The sequence below is a fragment of the Sciurus vulgaris genome, assembly GCF_902686455.1.
Source record: "Sciurus vulgaris genome assembly, chromosome: 5".
NCBI lineage: Eukaryota > Metazoa > Chordata > Mammalia > Rodentia > Sciuridae > Sciurus > Sciurus vulgaris.
In genome coordinates, this window is record NC_136465.1 from 36,984,823 (window position 1) to 37,007,484 (window position 22,662).

The 22,662-nt window shown below is 41.5% G+C and overlaps 1 protein-coding gene across 8 annotated transcripts in view; it reads left to right on the forward strand.

Annotated features, from left to right (window-relative positions):
* Positions 1-22,662, forward strand: part of STOX2 (storkhead box 2) — a 216,699-nt gene that overhangs the window by 97,596 nt on the left and 96,441 nt on the right. Inside the window, exon 1 of one of the 8 annotated variants that reach the window (XM_079141854.1) lies at positions 16,764-17,066. The exons of 6 other annotated variants lie outside the window; for them this stretch is intronic. In XM_079141854.1, the coding sequence (XP_078997980.1) occupies positions 16,901-17,066 (166 nt within the window). In that variant the 5' untranslated portion in view covers positions 16,764-16,900. Of the gene's footprint in view, positions 1-16,763; positions 17,067-22,662 lie in introns of those variants that run through there. One more of the 8 variants, XM_079141858.1, reaches the window with a different exon arrangement.

The window sequence follows — 22,662 nt, forward strand, 5'->3', positions numbered from 1 at the left end:
TCCCAGTTTGATAAAAAAAAAAAAAAAAAAAAAAAAGTGTGTGTGTGTGTGTGCACGCGCGCGTGCGTGTAATATATATATTGACTACTTTCTTTCAGCTTTACCAGTCTGGAAGTGAAATCACTATGCCCTCTCTCACAGAAGAAAAGCCACCCTAATTTTAGATTTTATCACCTCCTTTAGTCTCAGCAGTGCTTTTTGCCTCTGCCTGTGCATTTAGATACCATTGTCTTAGGCCTCCCTGCCTCATCCTGGCATACTTCAGCCATACATTACTCAAGTCAGAGCTGAGGAAGCCAGGGAAGCCAAGGACTGGAGTGGGCTGAGGCTGGAGGTGATGTTAAGCCCGGGTAAGACCAGAACCATAAAGGGGTGGCAGACCAACAGTAGAAACATAAGGCAACACATAGCAAGACTGGGACATCTGGCCAAGAATCAGAGATAGAGGAGAAGAGAGATGTATGTAGAGGCAGGAAGCCAGATCAGATATCCTCTGGAAATTAGTCTCTGAGATTTTGGATTAAAACTATGTCACCCCCCACATCTCTCTGTTTGACCTGTCTCTTTCTTGTGGCTTTTGGGTTGTGCCTCATCTCATTTCTAGGATATTTTTTCCCTGCAGAGATAGGTAGAGAGCAGCCGACTCTGCCTGGTTGGTCTGATCACATGGACACGCACTTGTGGGCTGAGACTAGGTGTGGACTGCAGATCTTGTCCAGGTTGTGTTCTGAAGCATGTTCACGTGAGGAAGGTTAGGGCTTGCCCCTTTCTTCTGCTGCCAGTGTCTGTGGCTTGGTGGACTGGAGGGAGCCCTTGGTCTCTTGGGAATCAGGCTCCCTCATTTCCTGTGCAAACTGGGAAAGCAAGAGGGAAGAAATGTCTGGAAAATGCAGATCATGCTAGATTTCATGCCTCACGTTTTGGTTATTGGAAGGACTTGTCATCATATTTGATTACCTGACAATTTTTTGTTCAGTGGTAAATGGAGTCATAGTAGGCCAATTTGGTATATGTCTTGCCAAAAATTAACCTTTTACCACAAATCTTTGAGTCTTCATCTTTCTACTCAGGGATGGCAGAAGAGAAGCCAGTTACCCTAAAACACTAATATTTTGCATTAAAAAGTCTCGAAAACTACTGGTAATTTTTCTTGTCTCCCACTTAGATTCATTTCTCTTATAAACAAAGCATATTTTCTTGACTGGCTTCTTTTCACTTAAAGTAGGGTGACCTTAAGTTCTAGTTTGCTCAGAAGCATACTGGTTTAAGTGTTTTGTTCTAGTGTGATCAATAGCATCCTTTGTACTTTAAAAAAAAAAAATCCTAGTTGAATAAGTAATATGGTAACCCTAATTAAAGCTCCAGCAAACTATTGCTAGGTTTTCTGACCTCCTATGTTTTTGAAATAAAAATTCTACAGCACCTTTAACATATCATGTGAATAATAATAAGAAGATGTAAAGTTATTATTCATAAGCTTAATTACTTAAGCTGCTAAATATTGAAACGGAGATTTTAGAAGTACAAATGGTCTTAGCTGAAGTTATTAAAATAATAACATCTCTTTTTCATTCTATATTGTCATTGGAAATGTCGTTAGTAATTATTGAAGGGTATCACACAAAAGTCCTATAATTGCTAGAGTTAAAGAATTTTTTTTTTTTTTCTGTTTTGGGACTCAAACCCAGGGCATCACATATAATCGAGAAGTGCTCTACCACTCAGCTACTTTCCCAGCCCTAAAGAAGTTATTCTTAAATAGAGTCTGGAATTTAAATATTGGGAGCCTTAGTTTTTACAATTACTGTAATTTGACGAAACAGGAAATATTTGAGCTTTACTTCTTTTTTGATATATGATTTTAATTGTTCAGTATAACATTTCCTTAAATTGCAGGAAGCCGCGTGTTGGAAAAAGGATCCAGTCTTTAAAATCCATCTGTGTTATAGTGTGGTTTTTCATTGGCTTGGGAAGCAGCTCTGTGGTGACCTGCAAACAGAATTGAGAAAAAGAAAACTTTCAAGATTGATTAGTCTGAAGGAGGCATGTGGATTTACTCTAAATCTCATGCACCATCTGTATAAATGAGCTAGGGAAGTCATTTTAGTCATCTGTGTAAATTTGTCTTCTAGTTTACATGCACATATATTCATAATACCTTATTAATAAGATAACCTAAAAATTGGGGGTATTCTAGCAATAGAAAGACTTACATGAACTTCAGTCACACTATACAAACCACGATGAACAAGAAAACCCTTAAGTCTAGTTACTGCTCACACCAGGCATGATAGAAACACAGCAGATAGGGCAGGAAAAAAAAAAAAAAAATTCCTAGTCTAGAAATCCTAACTGCAATTCTAGTTCTTCAACCTCTGTGTGACTTTGAACAAGTTGCTTTTGTCTTTGAACCTTAGGTTTTTCATTTTTTAATTCTGATAACAACCCCTGCCTTCCCTGATTTGCTTATAAGGCTCAATAAACTGGAAAGTCCCGTGTTAGGTTTTTGACACTATAACAAATACCTGAGATAATCAACTTATAAATATAAAAGGTTTATTTTGGCTCATAGTTTTGGAAGTTCCAGTCCAGGATCAATTGATTCTGTTGCTTTGGGGCCTGAGATGAGGTATCACATCACAGTGAGAGTGCATGGTAGAAGAAAACCTGGTCACTTCATGGCCAGGAAGGTCACCAGAGGGCATAGGGGCATAGCCTCAATGACCTGAAGACCTTCCCACCTCTTCAAATTTCCACCACCTCCCAGTACCACCTCCCTGTTTTCTAAGTCTTCATCACATGGGTCTTTGGGGACATATAAGATCCAAAGCACAGAAAGTCTTCCACAACATGAGGGATTTTTTATTTTTCCCCAAGACCCAGAAATATTAGGGAAGATGAAGTAGACCTAATATTTGTTCCTTTACTATCCTAAATCTACTTTATAAATCCATGACATTTGATGTCCCTCTGCTAGGAGCACAGCACTGAAGAGTGCCTAACGTTAACACCTTGTGGTGCACATTTATCAAGGCCCTACTGGAGTTTTGAGATGAAATTTGATTCAACGCTTCTACTGCCAGGTGGGGTCTGCACCAGCTGAAGCCTCTGTAGTCGAGAAATGTTGCAGCTCTTAATGGCGGGCCATGACCCGGACCCCGGCAGCTCACCATCAATTTCTTCTTCTTTCAGAGTTCTTGTCTCATGAATTTGAAGAATGAAATCCACAGACCAGGATGGGTCAGTGTAAGAGCAGGATCTATTGAAGAATAGAAATAGAACCAGAACTCTTGCAGAGTAAGAAGTAACTCAAAAGCAGATTTTCACCCACGGAGTATGCTAGACTAGGGTTTATATAGCAATTGGGTCACTGCTCTTGGTTTAAACTTAGGCTAATTAGGGTTTGGAAACAAACTAGTGCTATTGGTCCAAGTTTATGCTAATTAGAGTTTGGAAATGTAGCAATGTTATTGGTCAACTTTCCAGTCCTGACTTCCACACAGGTGTGTCCAACTTTGATTTTCTCTCAGCAGGATGGGAAGTGGGAGGTTAAGGATGTCAGATGGTCTATGCTTGCAAGTTCTGGGCTGCCACACTCCACAGAACGGGCTTCTGCAGCAGGTGTGTGTCCCATGTCTAGGCCTGGCCTAGGGTGATAGGTTGTAGCGCTTTTGCTTTGGCATGCAGCACCTCAGGACCACCAGGCCTGCGTGGTACCCACCCAGGCTGCCAGTCCACCATGCCAGTGTTCCATTGCTGCTTCTCAGCATGGCCCTACAGGCCAGCTGCACGGCTTGGTCACCAGGGAGCCACGTTACTACTTTTTGAAATGCACCAGGCATGAAATGATCAATTAAGTGACTTCTTCCATCCCATTTTGAATTGCAAATGGCATTATTTTCAGTCTTAGGAAGTGGAGTTGCTTTCTTCCATTATACATAGCACCATTTTATACTCTATACAATTCGCTAAGTAATGGCTGTGTGGTGGTCTCCTCCCATTAGATTGTGGACTCCTTCATGACTGAAGCTTTTGTTCTAGTGGTTGTGATATGACTTTGCTTTTAAATTTTTGTATCCCAGTACTTATAACCATAGCATGTGCCCTGTGAATATTAGTTCAATAAACTAAACAGCCTTTGTTCTTGAGGAGCTCATGAACCAGGAGGGCGGGCAGATATTTTTCTATGGCATAACCTTGTACACCAAGGTAATGGAAGAGCACCTATTGTTGTATAAACAGACCAAGGACTTTTAATTGCAGGGAAATGGGAGTGCAAAGAAAGGAAGAGGGAAAATCTTTGGAGAACTGACCTTATTTTAAGTCTTGGAGGATGAATAAGGGTTTTCTAGGAGGCCCAGGAGGCGGTAGGCATCTCACGGAAACAGGGCAGCTTCCAAGAAGATTCAAGACAGGAAATGATACTATTGAGGAATGGGCATCGCTCTGTGTTTTTATACGTAGCAGCAAGTGCCCAAGATGATTTTTGGGGCATTAGGGGAAGATGTGAGAACTTAATTTGTAGTGATTTTTTTTTTTTTTAAGTAAAAACTACAAAAGAAATGGAAGTCTTAAAAATGGATATCTGAATGGATACTGGGTGGGCCAAACATGTGGCTACATGTTCCACAGAGGAGTCTGGATGTATTAATCAGGTAAAGGTGATTTCTGTGTGGTCCTAGGCCATGCTTTACTTTAGTATATTGCTTCCTATTGCAATTTATCTGTGCTCATTAAGTGAATTTGCTTTCATGATTTTGTAATGAGGAGAGAGAACTTGAAAAAAAATTTCTACCACACAGAAGTCCACACTGATTGTGGCAAAATATGTTAAGGATCTGTTCAAATGAGATATGCATTTTTCTTTGTACAATGATGACAATTACATTTTTGCATACCTGTTTTGAATATAAAACATTGGTAGTGTCATGATTGTCTGAGGAACCCAGCTTTGTGATGTTAGGTGGACTTTGGGGGGTCTTAGAAGGAGTGGTGTGAAGAAGCTCATGAAGACATCGTGGTGAAGGTCCCATTTTACCTCCTGAAGTTTGGCAGTAGAAGCAAAAGTTAACCATGGTTATTTACACGCTGTAGGCCTGAGATGCACGTGGAAAATCCAAAAATGTACTTAATGGATTGTTAAAATTGTCAGACATGTAAATCAGGCAACTTAATGCCTACTTCCCCCTTTCAACTTGTGAAGTTTGTTGACTCTCAGCAAGTATTATTTCATTCAGAGGCTTATTGGATTTTATGAGAGGAAGCCTGGTATTTGTCTGTGTGTTTAGATGGACATGGGGTTTGTTCTCTCGGTGAGAGGACCTGCTTGCTCCTGGTTTCATTAATGATAATATTTTGGTGCTATCTTTGTCTGTTTGAAGACTGGTGATTATAACTTTAAGTTCTTCAAAATGAAGAAATACGGTGGCAGTATATGCTAATTTGCAAAGACCGTGTTTTAGAATGAGACACAGTTGGAAAGGCTGGTTGTGGAGTTGAACTTATGGGCCACACACTGGGAATGTGGTAGACTGGCTTCTTTTAGTTAGGAGAACAGCCAGATTATGGATTCTTCTTATTTTAGAAGAAGAAAATATTTTATCCATTTTGGAGACATGAAAGCTTGATAAAAGAGCCTCTTGGATATTTTTCTCCAAGAGGAAGGCAAAGATTTTATTAAATACCAGCATATGCAAAATAAATAGAGTCTGCTGCTCACTTCCAGTAACAAGACTTATTGACAGAAGTAAGTGGCTTCATTGTCACTGTCCAACCTTGTCAGAGAAGATGCTTTAGTGTTTTCCATTATTCCCAACAGCATCCACATATGAATTGGGGCTTCTCCATACCAGTTAATATAAAAACTGAAATATATAATCTTATTATACAGCCTGATCTTTGCCTTAAAGTGTTCAATAATGAACCCAGTGACTGATTCTCAAGTTCCTTTTTTTTAAATTGAAATGCTTGTTTTGAAGTAAGCAGTTTTTATTTGTTCTAATTAGTAATAAATGACAATAGAATGCACTTTGACACATCATACATAAATGGAGTATAACACTTCTCCTTCTCCTTCTTCTGATTGTACATCAGTCCTACAGTCATATATGTATACAGTGTAATAATGTCCAATTCATTCTACTTCTCCTTCCTACCCCTATGTCCCCTCCCCTCCCTTTACTAATCCCAATTAAGCATTTCTTTTAAAAAAATTTATTTGTTCTAATTGGTTGTACATGACAGTAGAATGCATTTATACATTTTGATAGATCATACATAAATGGAGTGTAATCTCTCATTTTTCTGATTATACACATTGTAGGATCACATCAGTCATGCATTCATGTATGTACACAAGGTAATAATGTCTGTTTCACTCTACTATCCTTCCTTCCCCCATACTCCTTCCCCTCCCTTCACTCCCCTCTACCTAATATAAAGTAACTCTGTTCTTCCCTATCCCCGCCCACCGTCCCCACCCTATTGTGAATTAGCATCCATATATCAAAGAAAACATTTAGCCTTTGGTTTTTTGGATTTGGCTTATTTTGCTTAGCATGATATTCTCTAACTCTATCCATTTACCAATAAATGCCATAATTTCATTCTTCTTTAAAGCTGAGTAATATTCCATCATATGTGTGTGTGTATGTGTGTGTGTGTGTGTGTGTGTGTGTGTGTGTGTGTGTGTTTGGGTATATACATATATACACACACACCACATTTTCTTTATCCATTCATCTGTTGAAGGGAATCTAGGTTGGTTCCATTTAGGTGTATGATTATATGTAGTTTGTCATATATTTTGTTACAATTTTTAATATTTTAATTTTGTAGCATAGTCTGATTTTATTTAAGTTTTTGTTACTTTTTAATGTATCTTTGGTTAGCAGTGCTGGTTTTCTGGCTAGGGGCTCCCTCTCCTACCCCAGTGCCTTGGCTCAGACCTTCAGGATATAGGAAGGTGACAGAAACAGTCTGGTGACAGATTGAGTGGAGTGATGTCTCAGGAGACTGGATGGCGGGAATGTGCTAATCACCACATCTGGAAACATGTGCCAAGACCCAGAGGCTGGAAGAGTGAGGGTAAGGTGATGAATGTCATGTAATGAGCAGCTTGAGTTTGATTGTTCATGGAGTATTCTGGGAAAGCTTACAATTGACAGAAGGAAATAAGAATTTGGGGATCCAGAGGAAAGGTCTAGGATAGTGAGAGGTATTTGGAAATCATCCACTAACAGAGGTTAAAACAAAGCAGTGGACGTTGTCGGACTCGGCTAGTGGGTTGCAAAGGGGAAGAAAGGGTGATTGGAGATGCAACTCAGAGAACACCCAGTACTGAATGGGCAGAGGCATAATCAAGAAGTAGGAGAGGCAGTGGAGAGAGGCAATAAACAAGACCAGGAGGGAAAAGTTTTAAGATGAGAGAGTGGGGGTCAGCATCAGCAAGAAACCAAAAGAGGACCCAAGTTTTGCATGGATTTGGAACTAGACAAATTCTAGGTTATGTTAGCAAGAAGAAAAATGTGAGCATATGTAATTAGGAATTACTTAACACCAAAAAGTTACGGTGAGAACAAGGGCCGAAGTCAGTAGCATGAATGATAAGGAATGCAATGTTCGGAAGGGAGATCAAAATTAAAATGACTTCTCAGTTTCTGTGTGGAGTCACCCAGCCATCACGATTGGAGATCTCTCCAACCTGTGTCCTCCCCGACCCTGCTCCCACCCCAGTGTGCTCAGCTGTCAAGGTCAGCAGGCTCTAGCTTGGCTGTGCTTCCTGTCCATCCTCCTCCATTCTGTGGCTGGAATACAAATCCAGACTCACCTCATCTGTGGTACCGCTGTGTTTTCTAAGTTATTCTCCACACTGTAACTTGATAACTTTTTCTTAAACAGGTCTATTGAGGCACAAGTATCATGACACGTATCGTAAAACTTATCCATTTTTAAGTGTACAGTTTGATGTGTTTTAACAGATTTATGCGATTGGGCATCCATCACCAAAATTCAGTTTTACAGCATTTGCTTCACCCCAGAGTTCCCTGGTGCCTGTATGCAGCCAGTTCTCATTGGATTAAAATTTTAAATGCACGTCCAATTATGTCCCTCCTTTGCCTCGTAGTGCCCCCTTTCCTTTCTCATTATGCCCTGATTAGGTGGAAGCTTCAATGTGAGAAAGAATAAAATTGTAAAATAAGCGCCTCTCCTGAGACTTTAGAAGCCATTAAGAGATGATGGGCTAGTTTTGCTATCCAAAAACAAGGCAGACACTTCTTTTATCCTGCCTATGGTGAGCTCTAGGTCAGAGAGGAAGCAGACACAGCCTACTCAGGATACTGTGCCCCTAAGTGATGAGACCTCAAGCCGTGGAGGAGAAAACCTCACGTGGCGGGGTGCAAGTGTCCCTAGTTGGCTTCCATTCTTTTCACTGTTCCTCTTATTTTTTTTTCCCTCTTGCTATTCATATTCCAGAAGAGCAGCCTTTGAATTTTACGAGGTGCCCTATATACTGTCCTGCTCACCACACCCCTGTGCTCTCTTGTATTCCATGCCAAGCCCCGGTGTAGGGAAATCTGGGTCATCACTGAAGCATGTGGTAAGGGGACCTCCTTGTCCCAAGCAAAGGAGATCTGGGAATTGTCCTGCACCCAACATAGCTGTACATCTTCAGCCCTGAGAAGGGTAAGGCCTGGACCAGAAGTGAAGCTTTGGGGACATGGATGATTCCAGGCTGTGCAGAGGACAGCTCTCTCTTCTTCAGGTCACAGCTCACGGCAGGTCATAGGTCACAGGACGAGACACACTTACAGGTATCTTTATTCAACTGGAAGTGTGATAAGGTGCAGATTGGGCCATCAAAAGTACACATGGTCCCATTTGCAAGTTGGCAGTTAGGATTTGATCAAATGTGAAGTGAAGTTTATGTCAGGTCTTTAAAATAAATTTAATAATGTAGATTTGGCTTTAATTCAGCTCGAAAAAGTATTAGTTTATTAAGAAGAGGATGTTTTTCATTTCATTTGTTAATGTATTTCTTAATGTAAAATTTAAAGAGCAATAATGTCACTGTCTATAAAGTTAAAAAAATACTTAAAACATTTTTCTACAGATCTTTTACAAATTCATTTTCCGGTACCAGTTGGGTGGAACCTGACCATGTCAGTTTGCCTTTGAGCTTCTTTTGTATTTATGAGCTGATACTAGGCTTTGCTTTTAAGTATAATAAGGGAAAGGACATGGGCCCCCAGTGTGTGCCAGTAAGGCTCAAAGAACAATTCACAACTCATCCTCCATACCATGCTCATACCAAGCCCTTCTTGACTGTGACTTTGTTGCTTGGACTCTATTCTTATTTTTCTACTTCTGCTGAAATATACATAGCATAATACTTACCATCTTCATCACACAGTTTGTGGTGTTAAGTACATTTGCATCATTGTGCGACAGTCAGCCCCAGCCATCTCCAGAAACTTCCCCACGGATGTTCTGTAATCATCCTATATGAACTCCCCGTCCCTGGAACCTGGTAGGTCTTTTTCGCCTTTGCATCTCTGAATTTGATTACTCTGGGCTCCGCATGGAAGTGGACTCATGCAACATTTGTCCTTTTGGGACCAGTTTATTTCACCTAGAAGAGTGACTTGCAGGTTCATCCATGTTGTATAGCAATGTCAGAATTTCCTTCCTTTTGAAGGCTGAATAATATTCCATTTTATACCACTGTATGTGTGTGTGTGTGCGTGTGTGTGTGTGTGAGAGAGAGTTGCTGGGGATAGAACCCAGGGTCTCACTGCATACTAGGCAAGCATTCTATCACTGAGCTACATTAAGGCCTATACCACTTTTTCTTGATCCATTTATCCATCATGGACATTTGGCTAGTTTTCACCTTTTCTAGACTCCATTCTTGATCCGTACTGAATGCCACAGCTGCTGAGCACACTCCAGCTAGCCTGGGTTTTATTTTCTTCTTTCTTTTTCTAAACCAAGCTATGGATATTGTGTCTTGCAGCTTCCTAACTTAGCAGTACTCGTAGTGTTAGTGTTACTAACTGGCAGCATCTCTGTATATCACTGGGATTTAGCCTATCTAGTTATATAATATGAACATGGTTCACGGGTGACCCGAAGGATCTAGAAAGGATTCAGATTTTTAAAATGCTCCTTATCCTCTTAGAACTTGATTAGTATTTCGCGGGGCAAGATTTACAATGTGCTCAGAGAGGTCCGGCAGGCCTGTTTTAACCTTAAAATATTTTCCAAATTTACTTGACAATAAACTCTCTTTTCAAGTCACATCTGTTACCAAGTCTTGGACAAGCATTCCCTGCAGCACATCTTTGGGAGATGCACAGATAAATGCTAACCGTGTGACCACAATCAAGGTGTACACGTGGGGTCCACAAGAGGAGAGAGTGTCTTCTGGGAAAGACTATAAAGTGCTGGAGTTTTCTGATGTTCTAACTGGGAGTTGGGATCCAAAATCATACCTTTCAAATGTGCCTCAGGGACAAAACCTTGGTCATCTACCTTTCTGAGATGCCTTAGAGGACATACATATGTGAATGTGGATATATGGGTGTAGATATTCATCTTGTAAGAGGTTTCCCACCTCACAAGCCTGTGAAAGCCCAGGTCTTCCAGAGACTGGCTCTTTGTCAAATGTCCTCTGTTTCATAACCTGGGCCACACAACTACCTAACAGCAAGGTATATTATGTGTATGTTTTTATTTTCTGGGTTACTCAGTGTATTTGTAAAATTAAACTGCTAAATTTTTTTTTTGCAATTTGTGTTTCAGGAAGAAGCATAAGCATAAATTACTCTCAGATTCAGGACTCAGATTTTTATTCAACAAATATTTGAATCACAAAGTTCCATGCTTATGTAAATGCATTTATGCCTCTTTGCATGCTTAAGTCATGTTACTGCATCAAAGCCATGCTTTGCCAGAGAAAAGGCCAGGGGCAATTTGGTTTCAGTTTCAACGGAATGTACTTGGAAATTCCAATTTGATGAATCTAATGCACTAATGGAAGTTGCCAGTACTGTATCCGTGAGCTTCCATGTATCCAGGGTGATGTGTGTTTGGAAGGTCCTAGACTGACATTCATCTTCTGTGGGCTACATGTTCAAGGATCATCTCTGTTACATTTATATGCTTACATTTATTTATTTATTTATGTTTACTCAAATCCACCTTTTTTTTTAAAAAAAAAAAACTTTAGTAGTTCAGTTTCTTTCTGATCTATTTTATCCTATAGTTTTCAGTCAGTGTGGACTTTTCATTGAGGTAGGGAATCTATATGCAGCAAAAATGTTTACAGATATTCAGACCATTAATTAATGTTCTGTATACTAGTGATCCAAATTCAAATATCAAGGATTCCTTTACTAGTAACAAAATACCTGAGATATCAAATTAAAAAATAATTTTTTTTTTTGGCTCACAAATTTGGAGGTTTCCAAAATGTGGTCATTTTTTAAATAAGAAAAATAAAAACCATAACTCTTAAAAAAAACATTTGATCAACTCAAATTGAAGGCTTAATTCCCTTTATTCAACCATTATCTCTATTTAGAAACACAATGAAATACATTCCCTTCAATACTTAATTTCACCTGTAAATTTGGTATATTTAATTTTTAAAATTTATTATTTTTATCAAGGTAAATGCACATAACAAGTTTATAATTTTAATTACTTTAAGTATACATTTAGCAAAATTAAATGAATCCAGAACATTAGCATCCATCACCACCATCCATCTCCACAACTCTCTCTCCACCTCGTAAGATTCATACTTTCTACTCAACTCCCCCCAGCCACTCCCCGAGTCCTAACAAATGTCATTCTACTCTTGAGTCTCTTGATTTTGATGATTTGAGTCTTCATATTTGTGGAATTATACATGATTAGTCTTTTTTTTTTTTTTTTTTTTGACTAGGATTGAACCTAGAGACATGTAGCCACTGAGCCACATCCCCAGCCCTTTTTATTATTATTATTATTTTTTATTTTGGGACAGGATCTCACTAAGTTGCTTAAGGCCTTGCTAAGTTGCTGAGGCTGGTCTTGATCTTGTAATCCTCCTGTTGCAGCCTACCAAGTCACTGGGATTGCATGCTTGTATATTTGTCTTTTTGTGACTGATTCATTTCACTTAGCATAATGTCCTCAGGGCTCATCCATGTTGTAGCATGTATCAGAATTTCTTTCCTTTTGAAGGCTGAATAATATTCCATCATATGTATGTATTGCATTTTATTTATCCATCCATCCATTGATGAACACTTGGATTGCTTCCACATTTAAGGTATTGTGAATAATGCAGTTAGGAACATTGGTGTATAAATATATTTTTGACATTTTGCTTTCATTTTTTGGGGTAAATATCCAGAAGTAGAATTGCTAGATCATCTCGTAACTCTATTTTTAATTTTGAGCAATCACAGCACAGTTTTCCCTGGCTGCTCTACTATCTTGCATTCCTTCTGTCCATGTCCAAGGGCCTGGTTTTCCCACATCACTGCCAGGCTTGTTGTTTTCTGTGTTATTGATAGTAGCCATCCTAATGGGCGTGAGGTGGTGCTTTATTATAGTTTCAATCTGCACTTCTCTAATAATAAATGATGCTGAGCATTTTTCATGTGCTTTTTGGCCATTTGTGTATCTTCTTTGAAGAAATATCTTCTCAAGTTCTTTGCCCATTTTGGAATTGGATTATTTGCATATTTATTACTGTCGCTGAGCTTTAGGCCTCCTCTCTATAGTCTGGATATCCATCGTTTATTATGTTTACGATCTGCAAATATTTTCTCCCCTTCTGTGTCTTGCCTTTTTTCTGTTTCTGGTGAAAATTGATGCACACAATTTCGAAATTTTCATTAAGTCCAATTCATCTGTTTTTTCTTCTGGTCTTAAAAGTTATACTCTTAGTACGTTTAATTTTTAAAAAGCAGTTGCTATATCTGGGAAGCCTTCAATCCAAATCTTCCCCAGTGTTTAACAGGCCTTACTTAATCACTCCCAGGTATTGCTAGCCACTGGAGCAATAATTATGAATAAAATAAGCACAAGGAGCAACAATGCCGAGAACAAACTCTTACTCTTGTGGAGTTCACATTTTTATATCTCTTAAATTCACTCAACTGTTACAAGCGTCATAAAGTTTTAAGTGAAGAGAATTTCAAAGTCAAAGTTCTTACACCTTCGAATTTAAGATTACAACTCAAAAATCAATTATGCAATTGAATGAGAATCACAACGCTCATCATTAGTGTTGCTAATATGTCTGATATCTAAATATTAAATATACAAAAATTGTCCTTAAGCCTGATTAAATTATATTATTCTATAAAACCAATTTGCTTTATCATTTCTTTATTTAATGCTCGACTTTCCTGATAGTGAATACTGAGGTTGCAAAACTGAGCTTGCTTGATGGACAGCCAACGTCCCAGATACAGGATTGGCTCAGGTAGACCAAGAGAGGTGAAACTGGGACTAAGGACGTAGAGGTTGTGTATGACCAAAGTGAATCTTTTCCGCATCAGAGATGGACACAGCGAGCTTAATTTTGACAGTGGCCACGAGTGTCCATTCTCTTCCGATACGACTCATTTCACAATATATTGCTTGCCAGATTAAAGCCTTCTATTTAAAATTACCTGATTAGATGAATAAATTACCTAACTGCCCCTCCTCTCCTGCTTTACCTTCTGATGTGATTTAGCAAACCCAGCATATGACTGTCGTATTCTCCCGTCTCAGGTCGCTTGGCCGTGGCCACTGGATGATATGGCTCCTCTACCAGCTCTGCTTTCAGAGGTGGCTAAATGGAGCTGTAGCCCTCCTCCCCAAATATCCATCAGCCCACCCCCGGTTTCTCATATGAACAAGTTAATATTTTTGTAGTTGCAAGTCAAATGTGATTCATACTTACTTTCTGGAAAATTCCTAGCTGATTCCTTCCTTCAAACAGACCCCCTTCCCTAAGCCCCTTCTATATAGAAATCCTAAAACTATTTTTTTTCTTTGATTCACATTACACTTAAGACTAGAGTACAAACCTCTAACATGGCCTGCAAGTCCTTGCATGATCTGACTCTCCCCTCCTTTATGATCTCATCACACACCTCTCTTTCACTCCAATTCCAGCCACACTGGCCTTCTTTCACGTCTTCCAACAGTAGCTAAGACTCTCTTCTACCTCAGTGCCTTTGCATGGGCTGTTCCCATGTTTGCAAACATCATTTCACGCACTCTTTGCTTAGGTAGCGCCTTATGCTGTAGGTCTCAGCCCAACTGTAATTTCCCAGAGGTTATTTTTTCTTCATAAAACTTATTGTATCTCTCAACACCCATCACAGTGCTAGCTAGCATATATAAGAGAGTCAATAATTATTTGCTCAGTGAATGAATATCACAGTTGCCAAAGCTATCACCATTAACCTTAAATCAAACTATTAATAGTCATTCATATAACCACTTTTGGTTCATGGGAGGTACAAACTGTCAAATAGAGATATCTAAAGGTCAGTATCTTCTGCACTCATTAATGCAATTATTTTTATTATCCTTTTGGTTCTTTACACATTTAGCTTATAACTTCTAAAGCTGTAGTCTTTATGCTCTTAGAAGTTCTCTTACATTAAAGGAGACTTTTAGCAAAAGTGGCTTTTGGAGAACTATCCTAACTTTAAAATAAAATGTCATTGAGCATTAGCTAATTGGTTTACAGTTAATAAATACTGATTAGTGTAAATATAAGATCCATAAGAGACTTACTGGTCATTTATTTACCCCTGGTATCCCAAGAGATAGATTATACTGGCCGCAGATTACAGAGGGCAGCCTTGACATACTGAAGGATGGAAGCTCTAGTTCTAGATTCTATAATGCCTCTGCCTGGTTTTCTAAGAATCTTGTGCCCTCCCAAAGAATTGAAGCCTTGGAATAGCACCAGATTGTGCTAGAACTTCCTGAATCTTAACCATTTAAAATCCGCTGGCTTTAGCACAGCATCAGCCTATAGAGCATATCCCTAGATTTATATCCTTGTCCCTGCACCTTGGCACCTGTGAATGTGACACAACAGCATAAAAAAGATTTTGAACGTTGCATTGTCACAGATGAAAAGAATGCTCTAACATGAAATAAAATACAACGTTAAAAGGGAAATCATTTACTTTTGTTGTTGTCCATAGCACGAAAGCATTTTTTGGAAAGCCAAATGGGGGCGTTTTGGAGAAGATGGCAGTAGCCGAGCGTGGTTGGGGTTTGCGGCGGTGTGGCCGGGCGCCTTTAACTCGGCGTGACCTCGGCGTCCCGGGCCCAGAGCCCCGGCCCGGGCGGCGCATCGCCCCCTCCGCCCCTCGCGCGCCGCGCGCATTGTTGTCCTATGCCGATTGGTTGTTGGACCAGAAACAGCTGTGCAGACCGTGCGGTGCACAGGGGCTGTGGACCCGGGTGCAGCCCAGGCGGCTGGCAGTGACTTACACCGGGGATCCTGGGGGAGAGAGGAAGAAGCCGAGGCCACGGGCACTGCGCTTTCCAGGCGGCGTGAACCAAGGCCTCCGCGTTTGCCGCGGTCGGAGGAGCTCGCGCTGGCGCCCCCTCCCTCTGGCTCTGGCTTACTTCGGGGTTGGCGCAGGTGGGCAAGGCTGGGCACCGCAGCTCTCCTGTTCCCACGAAGCCTCGCTCTCCCTGCGAGCGGGAGGGACCATCCTGAAAATATGTAAATATCCCAGCGCTGTCCTAGACTGGGGCACCAGCCAAGGTCCCCGCGCCGCCGCAGGGTGTTTTACATGAGAATGAGAAGCGTGACAGGATCTGTGCTTAACTCGGGGCAGCTTGGTGATTAGCATGAGACTGGGCGGCTGTCCTGCTTCCTGCCCTTCAATAACCGCTCTGCGTGCTGGCTGCTGAGCCGCGGTGCCAACGCGCGGGGTCGATCGGCGGGCTCGGCATCCTTGGCAGCCATGGCTCCCGTCGCCGCCTGGGCCAGTAAGTAGGAGCATGCCTGTGGAGGGGGGCACATGCGTGTCGCCGCGCACACCCACCCACCCACTCACCCACACCCACACGCGCGCACACCACCCCGAGCCTCGGAAGGAGGAAGATTGACGAGGCGCCGCAGTCGCCGGGACAACTGGGCTCTTCCTGGATTCCGCAGGAGCCCGCCTGCCTTGCCGCAGCTGCTGTCTGCAGAGCCTGCCGCGATCCCCGTGCTCACGCGCCCCCCGTTCGAGCCACGGTAATGAAGACTGCCTCCCAAGGACTGCAGGGGAGGCAGAGCCAGCCTACGCCGGGGACCGCGGGCCGCACGGCGGATAGGCCCGGGGGGACACGACTTGGACACTGTCATCCCCACGCCTCGCGCTGAGTCGCCGGGTGCGGTGGGGCTTCCCGGGAGCCCGCGCCCGGGTCAGCCTCGGAGGCCTGGGCGTCCTCATTTGTTTGGGTCTTTTGTGCCGTGGCTCACAGTTGGCTAAGCACTCCTGCGCTGAATCGGGCCATTGTCTGCGCTCCCATTGCTTTCACGCTGCAAGTCTCGGCGCCCCCACCCCGCCCGCCCCCTCCCCGCCTCCTCCTGGCCAGGGAGCCTCCTAACGTGCCTTTCCCCCCAGGAATCTGGAAGCTATAAGCCGGGCGGATTGCAAATGAAGTGTAATGCATTGTGGGACGTGTGTAAAATCGGAGCCTTCGCCGTGGGGGTGTGGGGGGGTGTGGGGAGGGCCGGACCCGCCGCTGGCGGTGTAGACGCCGACGAGGAGGGGCTGGGAAAATGTGCGCAGAGTGCGCCCGGGTCGTGCCCGCCTTAGACGGATGAAGCAGCGCGCTGCGCCCCGGCGCTGAGGCCCCAGGATCGGGGCAGCAGGTCGCCCTCCCCACCATGAAGAAGACCCGGAGCACAACATTGCGGCGAGCCTGGCCTAGCTCGGATTTCTCGGACCGGGCCTCGGACCGCATGAGGTCCCGCAGCGAGAAGGACTACCGCCTGCACAAGCGCTTCCCCGCGGCCTTCGCGCCCCAGGCTTCGCGGGGCTACATGACATCAGGTTGGTAACCGCGTTTCTGCCCCCGGGCCGGGTTCGCGGGGCGTGCTCGGTGCGCGGCCGCCGGGGTCCTTCCAGCAGAGGACCGGCGGTGATGGATGCGATAAGTTATGGGGAAAGCAGGGAAAAATTAGCTCACATCCACCATTTTGTACCTCCGTAGGATCCACAGCAGGCCCTCTCAATATGGGGTTTGGGAGCTATTAGTTAGGTAAAATCAGGGAGGGGGGACGAGCCGGGCGTTTTGGTTGCAGGGAGATAAATGACTGCAAGCTCCGGCGCTGCAGCCTCCTTGAGCTTTGTGAAAGAGCTTGCGTCCAGTGTTGTCCGCAGGACCAGGCTGGCTTGCTCCTGCATTGTGGCCAGTTCCCTTAGTGGGTATTTAAACGGCCCCTTTTTCTTCAAAGGGAACAGGTTCGCTGCGCCGTTCTGGATGGTTCGAGTCGGGGGAGAGCTCTGCATACACAGGTCTCAGGCTTCTCCGAATTGCACGCAGGGAACTATGTTGGAGCTCATTGAGTGCATTCTGTGGGGTAATGGTGTGTATGCGGATTGAATACTCACATGATTCTGCAAGGATTTAACATATGTTGCTTTGAATTGGGTTGCATGGAAAGAATGGAGGCACTATCATGTATTTGCATGTCAGACAGGAGGACAAACAAAACGGTAAATGGAAGTGAAGCCTTCAAAATAGGTTTCATCTTAAAATGCCATGCGTTAAAAGCACTTCTGAATGAGCTGGTTCTTTGGAAATAGGATGGAATGGCTTTGGTTTGTGATTTGGGAACCCAGGAATGATATACTTGAGATGCTGAAGGAAGAAAATCCTGGAAATCTTTCTTTGCTCTCTCCTTACTTGTTGTTAACCACTTGTATGTAATGTTGTGTAAGACACCAATTTTTATTTATTTTTCATGTTGAAAAGAATTAATTTGCTTCTAAACACAGTGCAATGGAAAAAAATCAGGATTTTATTTTAAACCACATGCTATACCATCCTAAGCCTTGTCTTAAGTGGGAAGATTGTTTTAAGCTTGTGGTTGATACTTATAGTCCAGCTTTACTATCTTTCTCCTAAAACAGCAAGTCCTTTTAAACTGGGATCAGTATCTCATGCTTTAAAAATGTCTTGTGACCACATTTCCATGCATATAAAACCTAAATAAATAACTATCTTTTTTATTGCAAAATTAGGCTACATAAGGATGTTGTAGTACTTTTGGCAATAAGACTCCCATGATTTTCTCTTTCATGAAAAGCCAAATTTGTAAAGGAAGTGACAACTACAGTTTATACTTCAGTCATTTAAGTCACTGCTGTGATTGCTGTATTCTTCAGACTTGTGGCAGAAAAAAATTGAAATACACCTAGATCCAAATCTAACCTCAAAACACAAATGTATATAAACCCAAGACTGTTCAGATAATCCTGGCTTTCATATTCTTAGGGTTTGAATATCTTCATTCCACATTTAGCAGGCCGCTCTTTTCTGCCTGTCCTAAGGCAAGATTTAATTGTGAAGATATAGGAGGGCAGGTGGTCCTAATTTCTTCAACAAACCTTCAAGACTCCAATAATCTCAGGCTCATTCCCGTGGAGACTATTTTTTATCTATTTTGGCATTGCTTCATTATTATCATCACATTGATACTTTTTGCTAAAGAACTTCTTTGCTATTGCCAGGACTACAAGACATTTTTGAGGGCAGGAGGAAAGAAGCTTTTAATTTGATAGGATTTCATTTCTTGGCCTGCAGGAGGTAAGATGGTCTTATGGTGATAAGCAAAGGTAGCCTGTTTCAGTGGTGTTTTACCCAGATTGTTCAGTTACAGATCACAAGAAGAGCTGTGTCATTCATTCAGCATTTTATGGAGTGCCTCCTAAGGGCAGAATGTCTTTCTGATTCTCATGGGTTATAGAGTTGGGTAAGATGGAATTTCTGCCCAGGGAGGGAGAGCTGTTATTTATTCTTTTATTTTAAATGTTAACTAATGCACGGAATAAAAAGCAGGTGTTGGTGCTAATGGGAAGAAACAGTAAATATTAAGACAGACACCTACAGTGAACATTGAGAGTAGGTAAAGTCTTTGCTCCTATGCAACTTTTTGGCAGGGTGAGGGAGAGTTGAGGGAGGGAGAGTCTTATCTATTTCCTTTCCAAATATGGCTCCTTTAACATGAGAGTGCTGATAGAAACAGATGCTATATTGAAACTCTTTGAGATCATTTGTAAGAAGTTCTCTTCCCTTTAGGAAATGTAAAGGAAATCCACTTGTATCCAGTCAGTTGCTCTGGCTACAAACAGGATTTGCCACATAAAATAGAAATAGAAAAGGAAGCAGCTTAGATACACGTGTGGCTTTTCACGTTTCTTTTTTCTATTTGTCCAGTCCTTTGCTTTAATTACTACTCATCATATTTCATTTTTAGTAAAAAGAGTTTTTGGTGTGGGTAAATTACCTGGGTTCAAAGGACAAGATATGCCTCCTTAGAGATGTACTAAATAACTTAAAATAGCTTCAGCTATGAGACTATTTTTAGAACTCCCCCAGCAAATATTCTTGAAAAATAAGGGATTTTTTTTTTTTTTTTAAACTTTGGGAAATTAGGGATCCCTAGAAATTTTTAGAAGTAGATGTTACTGGTAGTCCTTTTGGTCTAGCATACTTATTGAGCACACAGTGGGTGCTTCAAGCAGAATTGTAGGCTTCTGTGATGGCTTTCTAATGAGGCAGCACCATTTCTAACTGGTAACAAGTAATTACCAGTGTGGAACGTGATTTATAGCAGTGGGTTTGACATTTAGCCTTGGCCTTTCGTATCTCTTCAAGATAACCACATTTAAGAGGTTAGATTAGGCACACATAAAACTGAGTAGGTTTTGCAAAAGGACAGTTTTGGAAGATTCTGAAACTTTTAATCTTGAACACCATGGTTTCTATGACTGTTTTAAACTCCCAGTCCATGCTACCCAGTCTAAAGTAATCCTCTAAGAATTCACAGGCCTCCTAGCAACCAGGAAGTTCACAGGCCAGGAGATGGGTTCATTGTTCCCCTTGCATATTAATTTCCCATTGGTAGTTTCTGAGCAGAAGGGGGAAAATCATGCCTTTTGTTTAAATCAAGACGAGTAATAAAATGCCCTGGGCATTATCTGAAGAAGAAAGGGTGTTGAATAAAACTGGATGTGGGATCATCCTTTTGCATGTTCTAAAACTATAACTTGTGATATTGACTAGAGATAGAAATCTCCCCTTGAAGAAGGCAATCTGTATAATGTAGAATACTTCATATATGCAAACATGCTCATGTACTGCTGTGAAATGGTTTTGAAGGCCCCAAACCTGTTGTGGATTAAGCCATTAGAACCTTCTCTGTTACAACTGTGTGAACTATGACCTCTTTGTCCAAATGATGCTAACTTTGAATTTCCTTCACTCTCTCTCTTTTAGCAGCATTGGGGATGAGTGCTTCTTCATATTCTGTATATAGTACCACCAAAGTTTAGGGAGCATTCTTATTGATCAAAATTGCAAAGTAAATTTTTTTTTTTTAACTTTACGAGTTCTACATGTTCATAAAAGGCTTTGTTTGTGAATGAGAAAGCAGAGTCGTGGCATATTTTGATTTGATACTTGTCATTTTAAACAGCATCTTCAAGGAATGAAGTGAATGTTTTTAATACTATGGCTTTAAAGGATTTGAAAAGAAATAAGACAAAAGCACCAAATTGACATCTTAAGGAAATTTAGATCAGTTTTGTCTGCCGATTTAATGAATGTAATCAGTGGGAAGGAATAGCCAACATACCACTTGATTAGTTTACTAGTTTCCATTTTATAGAAACTAATTCTGGGGCACATTTGACTGTGTGTTCCAGTTCCTTATGCTCTGTTATTTTAAGAGACGTGAGAGTTTTTTGGGAACGGAGGATGGACGCTGGAGGTTCTAATCTGGGCCTGCCAGGAACCAGCTGTGTCCCCGGCGAGTAATATGACCTCCCTCCATCTGTAATGAGTCCTCTGGTTCCACACTTCCATTACAGAATTGGGCTTCACAGTGGCTCTGTAATGAACAAGTGCAAGACTTCTAAACACTAGCACAAAAATTGTTAGAAAAACCCTTTGCCCTTTTCTACTTATTGGAGTCATGTGCTTTTATATGTGAGAATAGTGCTCAGGTTGCAGTGAAATCCTGTTTCATGTCATCTTCAAACCTTACATTAAATGATCGCATCTCAGGGCTCGCCCTGGTGACCAGAACAATGGGGAGAGGATGACAGATGAAGACCTGGCAGGTTATAACCATACTCAAGTTTTAATAAACAGCATCCTGTCACCTCGTTCCCCACTCTTTGCAAAGATCCATTTTCATCTTAGTTGCATCAACTGTGTTTTAATTTGAAACTATCTGTGTTGATTCCTTTCATCAGGCATGTGAAAGTGAGGAATATTGCACTTGGTGGTAAATGACTTTATTCTTTATTTCCCAAGAGAACATGAATGTGCTTACCAAAGGTCACCTCTCTTGGTATTTCAATATCTTGTATACTCTTGTAAAGGTTTTTATTTGAAAAAAGGAATATGAGTATATTGTATAAAAATCTTAGAATTTTTACACCTCCAGAGCAATCCGGGCCTTTAATTCCTTGCACCCCAGAGATGATGGACAGTTCAGACAATGGTATGTTTTTTGGTTCAAGATGGCTTATGTTGAATTCATGTAACCAGGGAGAAAAATCTGGTTAAGATCCTTGCCAGTGGCACAGTGCACTAACTTTTGAGTTTAGGACAAACTTTTGTAGATCAGTCATAGAGACAGGATGGTGCCTAATCTATAAGGAATCAAGCAAAAGCTCTTGTAGTTTGCGAGAAGATAACTACAGTCAACTCTAAATTAACTTTAGCAATAATAACACAGAAATGAAATGACATGGGTAATTTTTAAAGTAGGTAATAAACTTTTCCTCAAGTAATAAATCCCTAGACTATTTTTATTTGACATTGGAATGCACAACCAGTCGGCCAGAAAATCCTGTTGATTTCTGCCACCTAAGTTTTTCCAAAATAGGTCTCTTCCTCTTCATCCCTGCTGTTTAAATCTTCTTCTGTTCTGTTAAAACATCTTCCAAACTGACCTCTTCCTCAGTCTAATCCATCTTCCATGTGTCCCAGAAGAATTTTTTGTTTTGTTTTGTTTTTGTTATTTTTGATCTTTCCTAAAGCAAAATTGATGTATGTGACGAGTGTCTGGGAGACCTGCTGGGAGGTGGTTGGGGGCCCCTGTAGTGATCGCAAAGTAAGATGATGCGAGACTGTCATGGAATCATGTTCCCCAATGCTACTGGGCATTAGCATGCCATCCTGAAGATTTTTTTAAAATCATGCCCACATGCATGGTTTTACAGTGCCTTGGATGCATATGAAGTCACGGACCGTGAAGTTTTCATGGTACGACTTCCTCTACCACTTCCACATCTTCCTCTGTTCCTTCTCCCATCACCCTGTGTGTGCCCGAGGCTCTGGGGGCTCTTAACCTTCAGCTATACTTGCTGCCATTGTGTACCTTTGATACTTTATGTGCCCCTGCTTAGAACA